The following is a 13,222-nucleotide window of genomic DNA, read 5'->3' on the forward strand; positions in this document are numbered from 1 at the left end:
CACACACATGCTCTAAATTCTTTTCTTGTGGCCTTGAATTGCAAATCCCAAAAGTTAATCTTAATTATTTTATCTGGGTTGTTTGCAATGATGTGATGACTCTGCACTATGAGTGAAATGTTCAAGTGTCAGAGAGAGGGATTGGATTAAGAGATCAAAGGATTTTGAGTTTAAATCTACTGCAAGTGTTTCGCAAGTGTATTTGGGCAGTGGAGAACACTTAATTCTATACATCTTAGGTCACCTAGCTGCAGGTGGAGGTGCATGTGGCTTAGTGGTTAAGGCATTGGACTCATGATCGTAAGATTGTGGTTTCGATTCCTGGACCGGGAAATGTGTTGTGTTCTTTAATCAAAGCACTTCATTTTATGTTACTCCAGTCTACTAAGCTGGTAAAAATTAGTAACCTTGTGACCTACTGGCGTCTCATCTAGGAAGTGGGGATATGTATGCCATGGATATCAGGGACACAGGCCCTTATGAGTCAGTATGACTCGAGAAGGTAACTTAACACTTTTTTTTTTTTTTTGCCTAGTTCTGTTTAGTTGGTATTTGGGGACAAAGCATCATGGCACCCTGTTGACATTCTATCATACTGTTGGTTGCAATTATAGTTAAGAGTACCTGCTTGATCAGAGGACTGCGACAGGTTTTTTTTTTTCTTTTCTATTTTCACCACCCACAAGTGGTCAGGTACTAAAGCAAGCATGATACAGTATTGCGGTAAGATCATTCCTCTTCTCAAAATGGCTCCCGGGTCCTTCCTGAGATGTAAACTTATAAGGCCACTTATCCATATTCTTGGGCATATATATTTTTCCGCTGGTTGGGACACTTGTCTGTTGCCAGCTGAGTGGACTTGAGCAACACAAAATGAAGTGTTTTGCTCAAGAACACAATGCATTGCTTTGTCCAAGAATTGAAACCACAATCTTATGAGGATGAGTGCAACACCTTAACCACTAAACCACGTGCCTCCACAGTCACCACTGTAGTATATCTTACATATCTTTGAAATTTGTTATAATACTAAAAATAGTGTGGGCCAGCTGGATTACTGTAATCTCATTTGTTCTGGTTTCATTTACAGTATATTTCAATCACTGAAGGTGTAAAGATTGATGTGTTTTTTTTTTTTGTGATCATCATCATCATTGCCATTGGACAGGACTGCTCTACATGTTGCTGTCCGTCATTAAACGATCTGACCTTACAACAGTCCACTGTATCCTTCTCAACTCATTTTTGCGCTCAACACTCCTCCTCCACCTATGTCTTTGTACATCCACACCAACACACACTGGCTATTGCTTTTAATGCTCAATCACTCTTATTGGTTTTATTGTGCTCCACTTTTCATACACGTTAACATTACATATCCACCCGTCTCATGTCTCTTTCCTATGCCACATAATTCTTCTTATAAGTCTTAATGTTTGGCTTATATTTCTATACACATATTTTTCTTCCACCTTCGCTAAGGCAGGTTTGTTTGTTCGTCCGTGGACAAGATATCTCAAGAACCGCTGGATGAATTTCAATGAAACTTTCAGGGATGTTTGACCTCATGACTGATTAGATTTTGGGATTGATCTGGTACTGGACAAGGATTCTGGATTATTTCCCCCCCCCCTTTTTTTTTTTACTTAATTTTTGAGAGCAGTCAGGTTCATTCTTAGTATTCTCGTTTGTGAGAGCAGTCGAGTTTATTTCAGATATTCTCATTTTAAAAATCATCTCTGGCTTCTTGTTGAGAGGACATTGCTATTGCAGAAGTTTGCGCTCTCTGAGTGCTCTTATTATTATGATTATTATTATTAAGCTGGCAGAATCGTTAGTACACCAGGCAAAATGCTTAGCAGCTTCTTTGTCTTTAGTTTTTGAGTTCAAATTCTACCGAGATTGACTTCAAGGTTGATAAAATAAGAACCAGTTGGGTACTTGTGTCAATGTATTCAACTTAGCCCCTCCCTTGAAGTTGCCGGCCTTGTGCCAAAATATGAAACCTTCATTATTTCTATTTTTAACACTTTCGTTAAGGTATTTCTATTGGCATAAGCTGCTTTCATTTCTTTTAGGTTTTAAAATAATGAAGACTTGAGTAAAATGACTTTCTCGATATTAATCTGGTGCCTGGAACAAATTAACACAAAATTTAGACAAGGTTATCATCTAAATCAGGGGTTTTCAAACTTTTTGACTTACGGACCCCTTTATATTTCAGGCTTTACGTTAGGGACCCCCTTATAAACGCTTATGAAATTTATACATAAATATTTGCTTAAAATAACATATATTTTTACATTTATTTATTTAACAGTATTTAACAAATAGGTTTATTGTCAATTAAAAGATTTCGATTAAAAACCACTTATAAAATCAAATTGCCCATAAAAAGTATTTGCTGACCCCCTGTCTTGTCCTTGCGAACCACAGTTTGAAAACCCCTGATCTAAATCACTTTAAAACTATAAATTTGTGTCAGGGAACCAAGATTGGCCTCAGACAAGTCAGTACCAAAAGGGTTAAAGTATTCCCCATGCAGTTCTGTTAATTTCTTTTCTAAAGAATGACTTTCTTTTTTTTTCTTCACTTCAGGATTCTCTTCTATTTCATGGAGACTTGTTCTATTTTACAAAATCTTTGATTATTGGTACTGACCAGCTAAGTGTTCAGACATCATAGGAAAAAACATCTTTCATTCTAAGGGGCATAGTTGAAATTGCTTTTGTAAATTTTGATTCTTGTTTTTTTCATAAAAAAACATTATTTTTTTGTTTGTTTGTTTGTTTGTTTGTTGGCTATGCATGTGTGTTGGGTGAGGTCTCAAAAAATGTTAGCTTGACAGTTTTGGTGGGTTTTATTATTTATTTATGGTGTGTGCGTTTGTGTGTGTGTGTGTGTGTTGTTTTTCTTTATTAATCCTCACATCTTCAATCTGCTTTTCTTCAATGTTTACCTAAAACCATGCAGACCTCTGATGTTTCCTCCACCTCTCCTATCATCTCCTGTGTAACAAAAATAATATTTAAAGAATTTAGTGAATGTTTTATTAAGTTTTAGAAATGTACTGTCATGGGTGTGTCAAGGTTGGGTAAGGATTCAGTTGGGTGCAGTCCTATACACACATATTACTGTGCACTGTGTGTATATATTAGACTTGCGTGTATCTGTATGCATGCTTGTTTTACTATGTATCGCAGAAGTTTTAAGTTTACTAGTATGAAGCATGTTCCACCCTTTAGCATTCAAATTATTCTCTCAAATGTAAAGCTTATTTATTCACATTGTTTTGAAGTAATTATGTATTATCTTGTAACTTTGAGATTTTCAAAGATGTGAATGTTTATTTTACACGTAACATTGTAGGGTAGGTGAGAAATCCTGGACCTAGCCAGTTAGGACATAAAACAGGTAGAATATTTCGGTCAAATATGGCCAGTTTAAATGCTAAAGAGTTAAACTGATCATATTCAGCTTCTGACACCAATCCTATAATGTCTTCTAAAAATAAAGAAATTAGATTATACATAATTAATTCTAAACAATGTGAATAAATAAGCATTACATTTGACAGAGTAATCTAAATTCTTAACCCTTTCAGTAACAACCCAGCTGAAACCAGCTCTGGCTCTGTAATACAAATGTATTGTTTTCGTAAGTTTTGAATTAAAATCTTCCACCAAACCTTAGTTACAATTTATGTTCCTAACATCAGCTTAATGATAACTGAGTTATTTTACTAAATTCTTTGTTATATTTAAAATTAATCGAAAGGAACACACAGCATCTCAACATAAATACAGTAACAAAAGGATTAAGGGTTAAATGCTGGGGATTATTGCTAAGTCATCCTGCATATAGTTGCAACAGATTCTGTCATACAGTCCTTGCTGGATGGATAATTGTTCAGAGTAGACAGTGTTTGTACATTATAGAAAAATTGTGCCATAATGGCTTCATTTAAGGGTATGCGATTGAGCAATGGATGCAGTGTAACAATCACTGCTACTATTGACTGCTTAGTTTCACACAGTGACATTTGGTTCAGATATTTGTTTCACAGTCATGTGATTCTGGGTTGAATTCCACCTTACAGAATCTTTGGTCAATAGCTTCTGTTATTGCAATCTATTCTGGTCAAGCCAATCTGATCTTTGACAAGGAAATTTGGTGGACAGAAACAGCAAGATCCCATAAGAGCACTATGTAGATAATTCAAAAGGGCCAGGTTTGTCATGCCACACAGCATTATGATAATTCTACCTGATGTGGTTTCTGTTGGCAAAAAAAGAGTTTAATAATGTTACTGGATTTCAGTTTTTGTAATAAGAAAATTCTAGCATTTCTCGTAGGCCATTCTTTGAAGAATGTATACAAGTTGCCAGCTCTAATCAGGGCTGAACATGACACAAGCTGTCAACTCACCACTGCAATATTAGATATTTTGAAAGTCCTCTTTCTCATTTGAAATCGTGGAATTTATTGAAAAAAAAAAAAAAAAAAAACGACTGAATCAACAATGCCAATGATATGTGCACACAAAAGGTAGATTTTATATTTGTTCTGTACCAGTGTGATAGTAATTTATTTGGCTGCTTGTGGTCAAAGGTACTGATGAATGGGTTATCAGCGATTGTCTCTTGATTTTAGAGACTTAAGAAACAACAACAACAATAATGATTATAATTATAATTATTATTATTATTATTATTATTATTATTATTATTATTATTATTATTATGTTGATGTTTATAATTGTTAGGACTTATTACCTTTGGTGTTAATTTTGAGAATAATCGGGTTACGTTATTCATGTCACTGTCTTCTTGGTATTCCCCACCACTGCAATCATAACTAACCGTCATCAATCATCTTCATCATGAGCAATTTTTTTTTTTTTGTTATATATTTTATTAATGTCGATGACAGTCTGGTTCCTTTCCAACCCCATAAAGCATTAGGAAATACCCTAAATTTAATATACACCTAGTGTAGCAACTCTCCATCCCAGTATAACAATAGTCCTCATACAAGAAGAAAACTGATAAAAATACAAACACCATACATGGGAAAAGAACCCTCTTTAATTGCTTGGACTTTTAAAAACAGCAGTCACATCTCCTTCAAATCACACCTGCCATGTTAAAAAGAGGAAAGGATGCATTAAAAAATGTAGTTCTAGGTGTACATAATATGAATCATAGTTAGGATGGTCATGATTGGAATGTCTTTTATCATATGTCTTCTCGGTTGGGGCTGACTTGAGGTTAAACAACAACTTATCCTTCTTGTTCATCTTTTACTAAAAAAGACGACTTTCTCTTAGAGTCTGATGTCATCTTTTTAAAAACCATCAGCAGTGGACACAGCTGCATGGGTGACCAGGTAATCATGTCTACTTCTGCTTATTACTACACTTTAGCTGCGTCCTCATGGAGCCAGGAGACTATGAAGTCATGGTATTTCATTGCTACAAATACACGTGGTACCCCAACATCCATTACGAAGAAATTCAAATCTTGATATGCCCTGGACTATTAGACTCATGCTCTCATTCTTGGCTTTTTCTGACCAGTGACAAAAAGATTGAGATAACTGCTAGTACACTCGGAAATGCAGTAGGATGACCAAGGTGTTCTATGTGAGTCATTGTGTTCTGGAATATATAGTCTACTGTGAGATTGGTGGTTATTGTGTATCTGCCCACTGAAACTTGACCACTAATGCTTAGGTTTAATCTTGGCAGTTTACTGAAAATTCAGTCTTTGTACGTATGAGGAGACAAGCCAAGAATTTCATTGGGAATTTAAAACTTGCTGCTGTCTTCCACCTGGTTTAGCCAGCTTGACAATGTCATTGCCTTGGAGATAAGCACTCTACTGCATGCAGGTAATTTGTGAAGCTGCAGGTGAGAACTGGGTGACCGGTGGAAGCCAGTGGCAGACAAGCTGTCCCCTCTTCATTCTACCTTTCTGCATCATAGTGCAGTATTGATTCAGTGACTCATCAAACCAACAAGCACTGAAGATTTTTGTTTTTATTTCTTCTGAATAATTTAACTCGATGTCACTGATTCGATATGAAAACCTACCTCGAACGAATATTTCATTCTGCAATGTTCATACCTTTCTCTGAAGCTTTGAAAAGGTTTAGGTGAAATAGTAACAATAAAGAAGCAAACTAGACTCTCTTATATTGCTGCAATCATAAACATATGTCATTTAAGCAGCAACATTGTTTTAAGGTTCATTTTTCCCATGCTGGTATATGAGGTGAACAGCTTTGTTCATCTTGCATTTTACCAATCTACATTGACCCCCATCCCCCCATCTTTTCTCTTCCCTCCCCCCTTGTTAAACCCAATATTCTCAGATCTCTTGCTCTTTCACCACCTCTTCTTCTAGCTCTCCCTTCATCGTCCCCAGCAATGATCACATCAGCATTTCTTTAATCCAGCACGTGTCCTCCATTTACCATCACATGTCCAAACCAGCACAGCTGACTCTCCTGCACACATCAGCAGTGGGATGATCTCTTCAGTGCTTAACAAACAGCAGCAGGTTTCTCAGCTTACCTGCATTTCATTGTTCATACAAATTTATGCTGCACATGCAGCAAATTATACTTGACTCATTTCTCTCTTGCATCTTCAGTTTCTGCAGCCGATGCTTTATACCTTACTAACTTGCAGCTTTACATTCCCTATGCATGCTTCACTCGTCTGGATGCCCAAAAGTATATTGCTTTAAACATAGGCTATTCCTTGGGGTTACAGAAGCTGGTACTGGACTTTGTTACATAATCATTAAGTGGATAAAAGAGAGTGAGAGAGAGAGAGTTATTGTTTCACTGGATAGGTTGCCAATCTATTGCAGGTTAACATTTTCAGAAGGTGAGTTCTGCATATTTTCTCCTCTGCAGGTAGGTGTACAGATTCTACAGTAAAAGCAATAATCCCAGATTTTATTCCTATTCTCAGTTATTTTCACAAAGTAGATGTACAAAATCTGTGGTGATGAGTAAAGGTGACCTGGATCTCTATCTCGCACATACACACACACACAAAACCATTATGGATTTAGGTCCTATTGCTTTGAATTGGGGAATGATAAAATCTCATCGAAAATGGGATGGCTATTTACTAATGATAACAGAAAATGCTCAGAAAATCTACCCCAGCCCTCTCACCGTGTTTACCGCAGTTAGGTATTCAGATACTGTAATGTCCAGCTAGAACATTTTAAAACTATTAACCTCCTTCTTTTGTGAGTGTGAAAGATATATGCAGGATGATCTAATCTCCATTTATTATCAAGGGCTTTGTATGTTTGCCCTGAAGGTGGATTTGCACTTACTCACTGTACCGATGCAATGGACTATTATTCTTTTATCTTTTTACTTGTTTCAGTCATTTGATATATGACGGGCTTCTTTCAGTTTCCGTCTACCAAATCCACTGACAAGGCTTTGGTCAGCCCGAGGCTATAGCAGAAGACACTTGCCCAAGGTGCCACACAATGGGACTGAACCTGGTATCATGTGGTTGGGAAACAAGCTAATTACCACACAGCCACACCTACGCTTATTAGTACAAATATACATAATTTTTAAGGGATATATAAACTTATTTGCATCAGTGGTTGCCCTTGTGGACTGAGTTTGGCACAAGGTTTGTTCTGACAGAACAGCATATTGTCATTTAGCAACCTATATAGAAATATGTGTGAAATCAAAAACAAAAAAAATATTCACAAATTTGTGTGTGTAACTCTGGGTACAGGCATAGCCAAATGGTCAAGCAAATAACTTCATGTTCAAGAGGTACAAGGTTTGATTCCTCAGCATGACACATTAGGCAAGTATCTTCTTCTGTATAGCTTCGGTTCGATCAAGTTTTGTGAGGGAAAACAGATAAAAGAGGAACATTATGGAAACCCATCCGATGGACAGAGCCTATAACAGGAAAGACTCACCTTGTTACTCACTGTCATGTTTCTTTCTGAGGATTGAAGAATAGAAACGTCTTTTAAATACTTAGTCACTTTTACAGTAATATATTGAGAAGAAAGTTCAATTGATAAATCGCCATCATCAGAAACAACAAGGGATTTATTAACACACGCGCACACACACACACACACACACACACGCACGCACGCTGATGTGTATGTATGTGCATATAACTTTTTATGCGAACAGGTATCAGAATCTGTAGTGATTTGTACAAACTATTTTGTGGCATTTGGTTACATCCCTTTATATATGTCATATGTATGATAAACATGATTATGTATCCAGATATATAATCCTGTTTGTTTTACATATGAAGTGTGTGTGTGTGTGTGTGTTGCTGGAGTACAGTGACACCTGCATATACCCTCCCTTCCTGACATCATCATATGACAAGGTTCTGTGTGCTTTAGAGAAGAGCAATCAATATATCTCATTGAAAGGTCAGCACCATGCTGTTAATAGAGGTGAGCTTCACTGTTGTACTAAATCTTTGACCCACTTTCAGTTCCCACTTGAAGATTCTCTCCAGTTATATCAATTCATTTTCTTTTTTTCTTTTTGTCAATAGAACTTCACTCCACAGACATCTCATTAACACTCTCACTTTGGTTATGTCTCTATAAAAGGCGCTTGACTTCCCATCATGTCAGCAACCACCCATCTGTATTTTTCTAACAGTTAAATACAAGATGTGATTTGCCCTTCCTTCAGTTAATTATAGGGGGAAAAAAAAAAAAAAAAACCTGGTTGTGAACCAGGCAGATTGTTATACTCCGTTAATTCTGATTAATGTAATACACACACATATACTAATGTATGCTTTTTCCAAACATGTAAATGCTTAAATCAAAATATTTTCTAGCATCTGTATGTGTGCATGAATGCATACACGCACACACACACACACTATTCCAATACAGCTTATAAGGTGCTAATCCATTTCAATTTAACCTTTTGTTTTTTTAACACCACACTTTAGAATGTTTACATGTTTTTTTACTCTCTGTTAGAGCCAAGCATCCCTAGTGACCCAAGTCCAACTTTGTCTTAGCTATTTCATTCAATCACCCAATATCTAATATTTACTTCTGAGCACAGCAAGCATGAATTCTTGTATAAAACTCAGTGTCTGAAGTCAATTTGCACCAATCACCAGGGACACATCTGCTCACAACTGGTCAAAACACTTGACTCTGGTAAGAAAAAAAAGAAGAGGACATCATAGCTGACGATAAAAAAAAAATAGTAATGAATGTAATAGATGGTACCAAATCTTCTGGAAAACTTCTTTCTATCATGTTTTCTTATTTTTTTTAGAGTAAATCTTTGTCTGGAACTTCATTTGCCACACAAATTTACTTCTTGATTTTTTTGCACATTTGATAAACATCTATGCCATATATTCGTCAAAGAGAAACTCATTGATTTGTGGGAGAGAGCTTAGCAGTCTCGGGAGGCGATTGTGTATCAATTTGCCAGTTTGTGTTGGCACAGAGAGAACTATAAAACAATAATGTTAAGCGAGAAATAATGTGTGTTGAGAAGACAAAGACTAGATCAATCAATGACTTATACTATCTCTGATATAAGCACATGACCAGCAGTTTTGAGGAAAATAGGTAGTTGATTACATTGACTCTAGTATTTGAGTGGTACTTTATTAATCCCCAAAAGGATTAAAGGCAAAGTTGATCTCACAGAGATTTGAGGTTGACTCTGCTTTTTTTCCTTTCTGAGTTGATATTGGATATTACTTTTTAAGTTTCCTGAGAAAGTATGGGAGGCATCTTGACTGGTTTCGGTTTTATCTGTGTGATTTCATTTGCAAAGCATAAAATTCACTCTACTTACCTAAGCTGTGATGAGTGAAAAACTAAATGAACAAGGTTTTATATGTGTAGGTGTGTAGGAGGACATCTGAATATCTGAAGCCCATCATTCTTTTGTTATTCATCTTTTCCCTTTTCTTCTGAGAAAGATCCCAATAAATCAGAAATAAATATAATCAATATTAGATGAATACAAAAGAGCCTCACCCTCCAAAAAAATCTTTTATTTAAAAAAAAATTTTCATTTTCAAAATATTTCCTTTCTCGCTTGTTTTCTTGAGGAAAAAATGAAAAAGAAAAAATATCCCCCAGAATTAAGAAATAGTAAAAAAAAAAAAATAAAAACAAACTATTATTGCCTTTTTCCTGTAACTTCTTTTTCGTCTATCTTTAACATATCTTTTCTTCCCTCTTTATCGTTTGCTTACAGCCAACAACACAGTAGCTTGAACCCTGCACTCCGCGCTCGTTTCGATGAAGAGATTGACCGTTTATACAACGTGGCTCCGGACAGGTCAGTGTGGGTATTTTGTTTCTTTGTGCTCTCAATGTAACATGAACATTTAGGGAAGGTGGGGAGAGGTGAGTGACTACCATGTCCATTTCTCAAGATGCTTTTTGCCCAACTGGCAAACTTGATGATTGAACCTTTATTTTAAAAGAAATGTTTTTTTTCTCCTACCCATCCATCAACTTGTAAACCATCATTACTCTCACATATATACATATATAAGATAACCTAATAAAAGATTGTATGAATCAGAAACAGAAGAATATTAACAGTGAGGTCTCCAGTTTGCGTTAATGAATAACTTCAACTACATATTATCATCATTTTAATGGCTACTTTTCCATGCTTGCATAGAGTCAGACAGGAGTTTGATTGGGCAGAAATTTCTACTGTTGGATGCTGTTTCTTATAACACCACCACCACCACCTTTTTCCATGTGAATTAATAATCTTCCAGTGTATCAAACAACAAAACAGCTTGGACTTGGTTACACAGAAAACTGGCAGCAAATGATAGTGTATGAATGAGCCTTCTGCTTACAAAGCACACACAGCACATCAAGATGCCCACATGTGCTTTCACAGTGTATCACAAGCACATGTTACCATCTGCATGAAACAGTGCAGCCATTGTTTACAACCACTGATTACACAGGAAGATAAAGAGGAAATACAAACTCACACACACACACACAGCTGGATCATTTCAGTTTCTGCCAACCACATTCCCTCACATCTTTGTCATCCACCATGTATTTAGTGCGCCTAAACACATGTTCTCTGGCACAAGCCTTCCTCAAAGAATATGAGCGAAATGGGAAAAGCATGGGGTGGCGACTCAGTCTTTAATGAATAAATTCTATACTATTTGTATTATATATATTTTTTTTTATGCTCTTGTTTGTACACCCAAATTTATATTATCAGCCAGACAGACTGCTGTATTCTCATTCAGTGGAGGGTGTTTGCTTAGCAACTTCATTCATGCCAGTGCTACAGAAAAAGCCCCAGTGCACTTTCTAATGTGCTTGTCATTAGGAAGGGCATTCAACTGTAGAAACTATGAAAACCGAGGCAAGACTTGATACTTGGATCTGTTGGATCTTGTCAAGCTGTCTAACCCATACCAGTATGGAAAGCGGAGGTGAAATGATGATGTTTTCATAGATATATCGATACAATTTAATACCAATGAGGTAGTAGTTTATTGCTATATCAATTTAGCCTTTTGTTTTGCCTTTTCTTTTTCATTCCACGATTTAAAACATTAACATGTTTTTCATCTCTATTTCTTTAAGGCAGAGCATTATATTGTTTCCCAAATGCAAAACTGCTGTGTGTGTGTGTGTGTGTGTGTGTGTGTGCCTGCGCGTGCACACAAGAAATTGGAAAACTGAGTTGTAATGTAAAATAAGGTTTTGTGACATTGGCAAATGAGTCCAGTAATTGATGTTGTTAGGCATACAATATTTTCAGTTATATATAAAATCATGTGCATACACAATGTGTTTGTCCATGCTTTGTTTTTTTATTTTTAACATATAATACCTTTCTTACTGCTAGCCACTTGGTCATGAAACAAGAGTGGACTATTATTTTTGTTCTTTTTCTGCACCTCTCTCTCAGATTGGGTAACCTTTTCCAAGAAGTGAGCTGCACTACTAAAAAAAAAAAAGTTCTAAGCAATGTTTTCTTGGTGTATCGTTCAGAAAGTCCCTTGGGCTGCTGTTTGCCTTAGACTGATGTGGACTCTATATCAACCAACGAAACAAACATTGTAAAAATTTCTGGTGACTTAATGTTTTGGGTGGTCGGGTAATATTGGTGGGTGGGAGAAGCACGATGGTGAAGTGTGTTCATTCAAATGAAACAAAACGAAATTTAAAAAAAAAAATTGCTTTTGATATCTCAAAAACTCTTCACTCTCCGCTGCCGCTAGGTTATGTTGACCTTATTGAATTCTGAAATTTGCAAGATCCACTTTGGAAAGATGGCAAAGAAAATCTCTCTTATGTAATAAGCTATTATCCATTACGCTCCTATTTCCCCACTCTTTTCAAATTTTCGTTTCATTGGTGAGAAAAAACAACTACAACAGAAGCTTCAACGAAAGTGCTGCAACAGCAGCAGTAACAACAACAACAGCAACAGCAGCAGCAACAATGCTGCAGTCAATAATAATCACTTCGATTTTTATTCCATTCCTTCCATCCCTATCTGGGTGGGAGTGGATGGGTATCTGTAGTTTTATTTTACCTTTCTTTTCTTCTTTTTCTTCCTTTGCTGTTATATTCTGTGTTTTCAACCACCACTACCACCACCACCATCCCTATCAAAACCTTACCACCATCTCTCCACCACACCACAATCATCATCGTCGTCATCATCTTCATCATCTCGCTGCAATCTCCACTACACCACCGCCACCATCTCCATACCTACCACCACACCATTTGCGTCTCCCTCTATATCCACATCACCTACTCCATCTCCACTTACATCCACGGTTTCTCCGTCTTTTGGGGTGAATTACTTTACATTGCCTTATTGCATATTCAACAGAATTTTTTTTTGAGGTTTGGATATGATAATGGTGGTGATGGTGGCTGTTGTGGCTGGGTGGTCTTAACAATAGTAACGGTAGTTGTCGTAGTAATAGTAGTGGTGGTGATGTTAGTCTGGGCGATTATCGTGCTCAACCATTGTAGCGGTGATGGTTGCTATAATAGCAGTTATAGTATTGTTGCATTTAAGCTCCACTAAATCCTTCACCAAGGAGCCTATGGTCAAAGCTATCTTCACAATCCCCTTGTTTTATTCAGATATACTTTACCCAGCTATATATATATATATAAGATCGGAAGAG

General features: G+C 36.5%; 1 protein-coding gene across 7 annotated transcripts in view; it reads left to right on the forward strand.

Moving 5' to 3' along the window:
- The window catches only part of LOC106875258 (estrogen receptor), a 782,825-nt gene that overhangs the window by 631,866 nt on the left and 137,737 nt on the right, over positions 1-13,222 (forward strand). For 4 of the 7 annotated variants that reach the window (XM_052965734.1, XM_052965730.1, XM_052965732.1 and 1 more), the window contains one exon: positions 10,276-10,365. In XM_052965734.1, coding sequence (XP_052821694.1) covers positions 10,276-10,365 — 90 coding nt within the window. The remainder of the gene's footprint in view (positions 1-10,275; positions 10,366-13,222) is intronic. The other 3 variants (XM_052965731.1, XM_052965733.1, XM_014923326.2) reach the window with 1 other exon arrangement.

Source organism: Octopus bimaculoides, chromosome 2, assembly GCF_001194135.2.
Source record: "Octopus bimaculoides isolate UCB-OBI-ISO-001 chromosome 2, ASM119413v2, whole genome shotgun sequence".
NCBI lineage: Eukaryota > Metazoa > Mollusca > Cephalopoda > Octopoda > Octopodidae > Octopus > Octopus bimaculoides.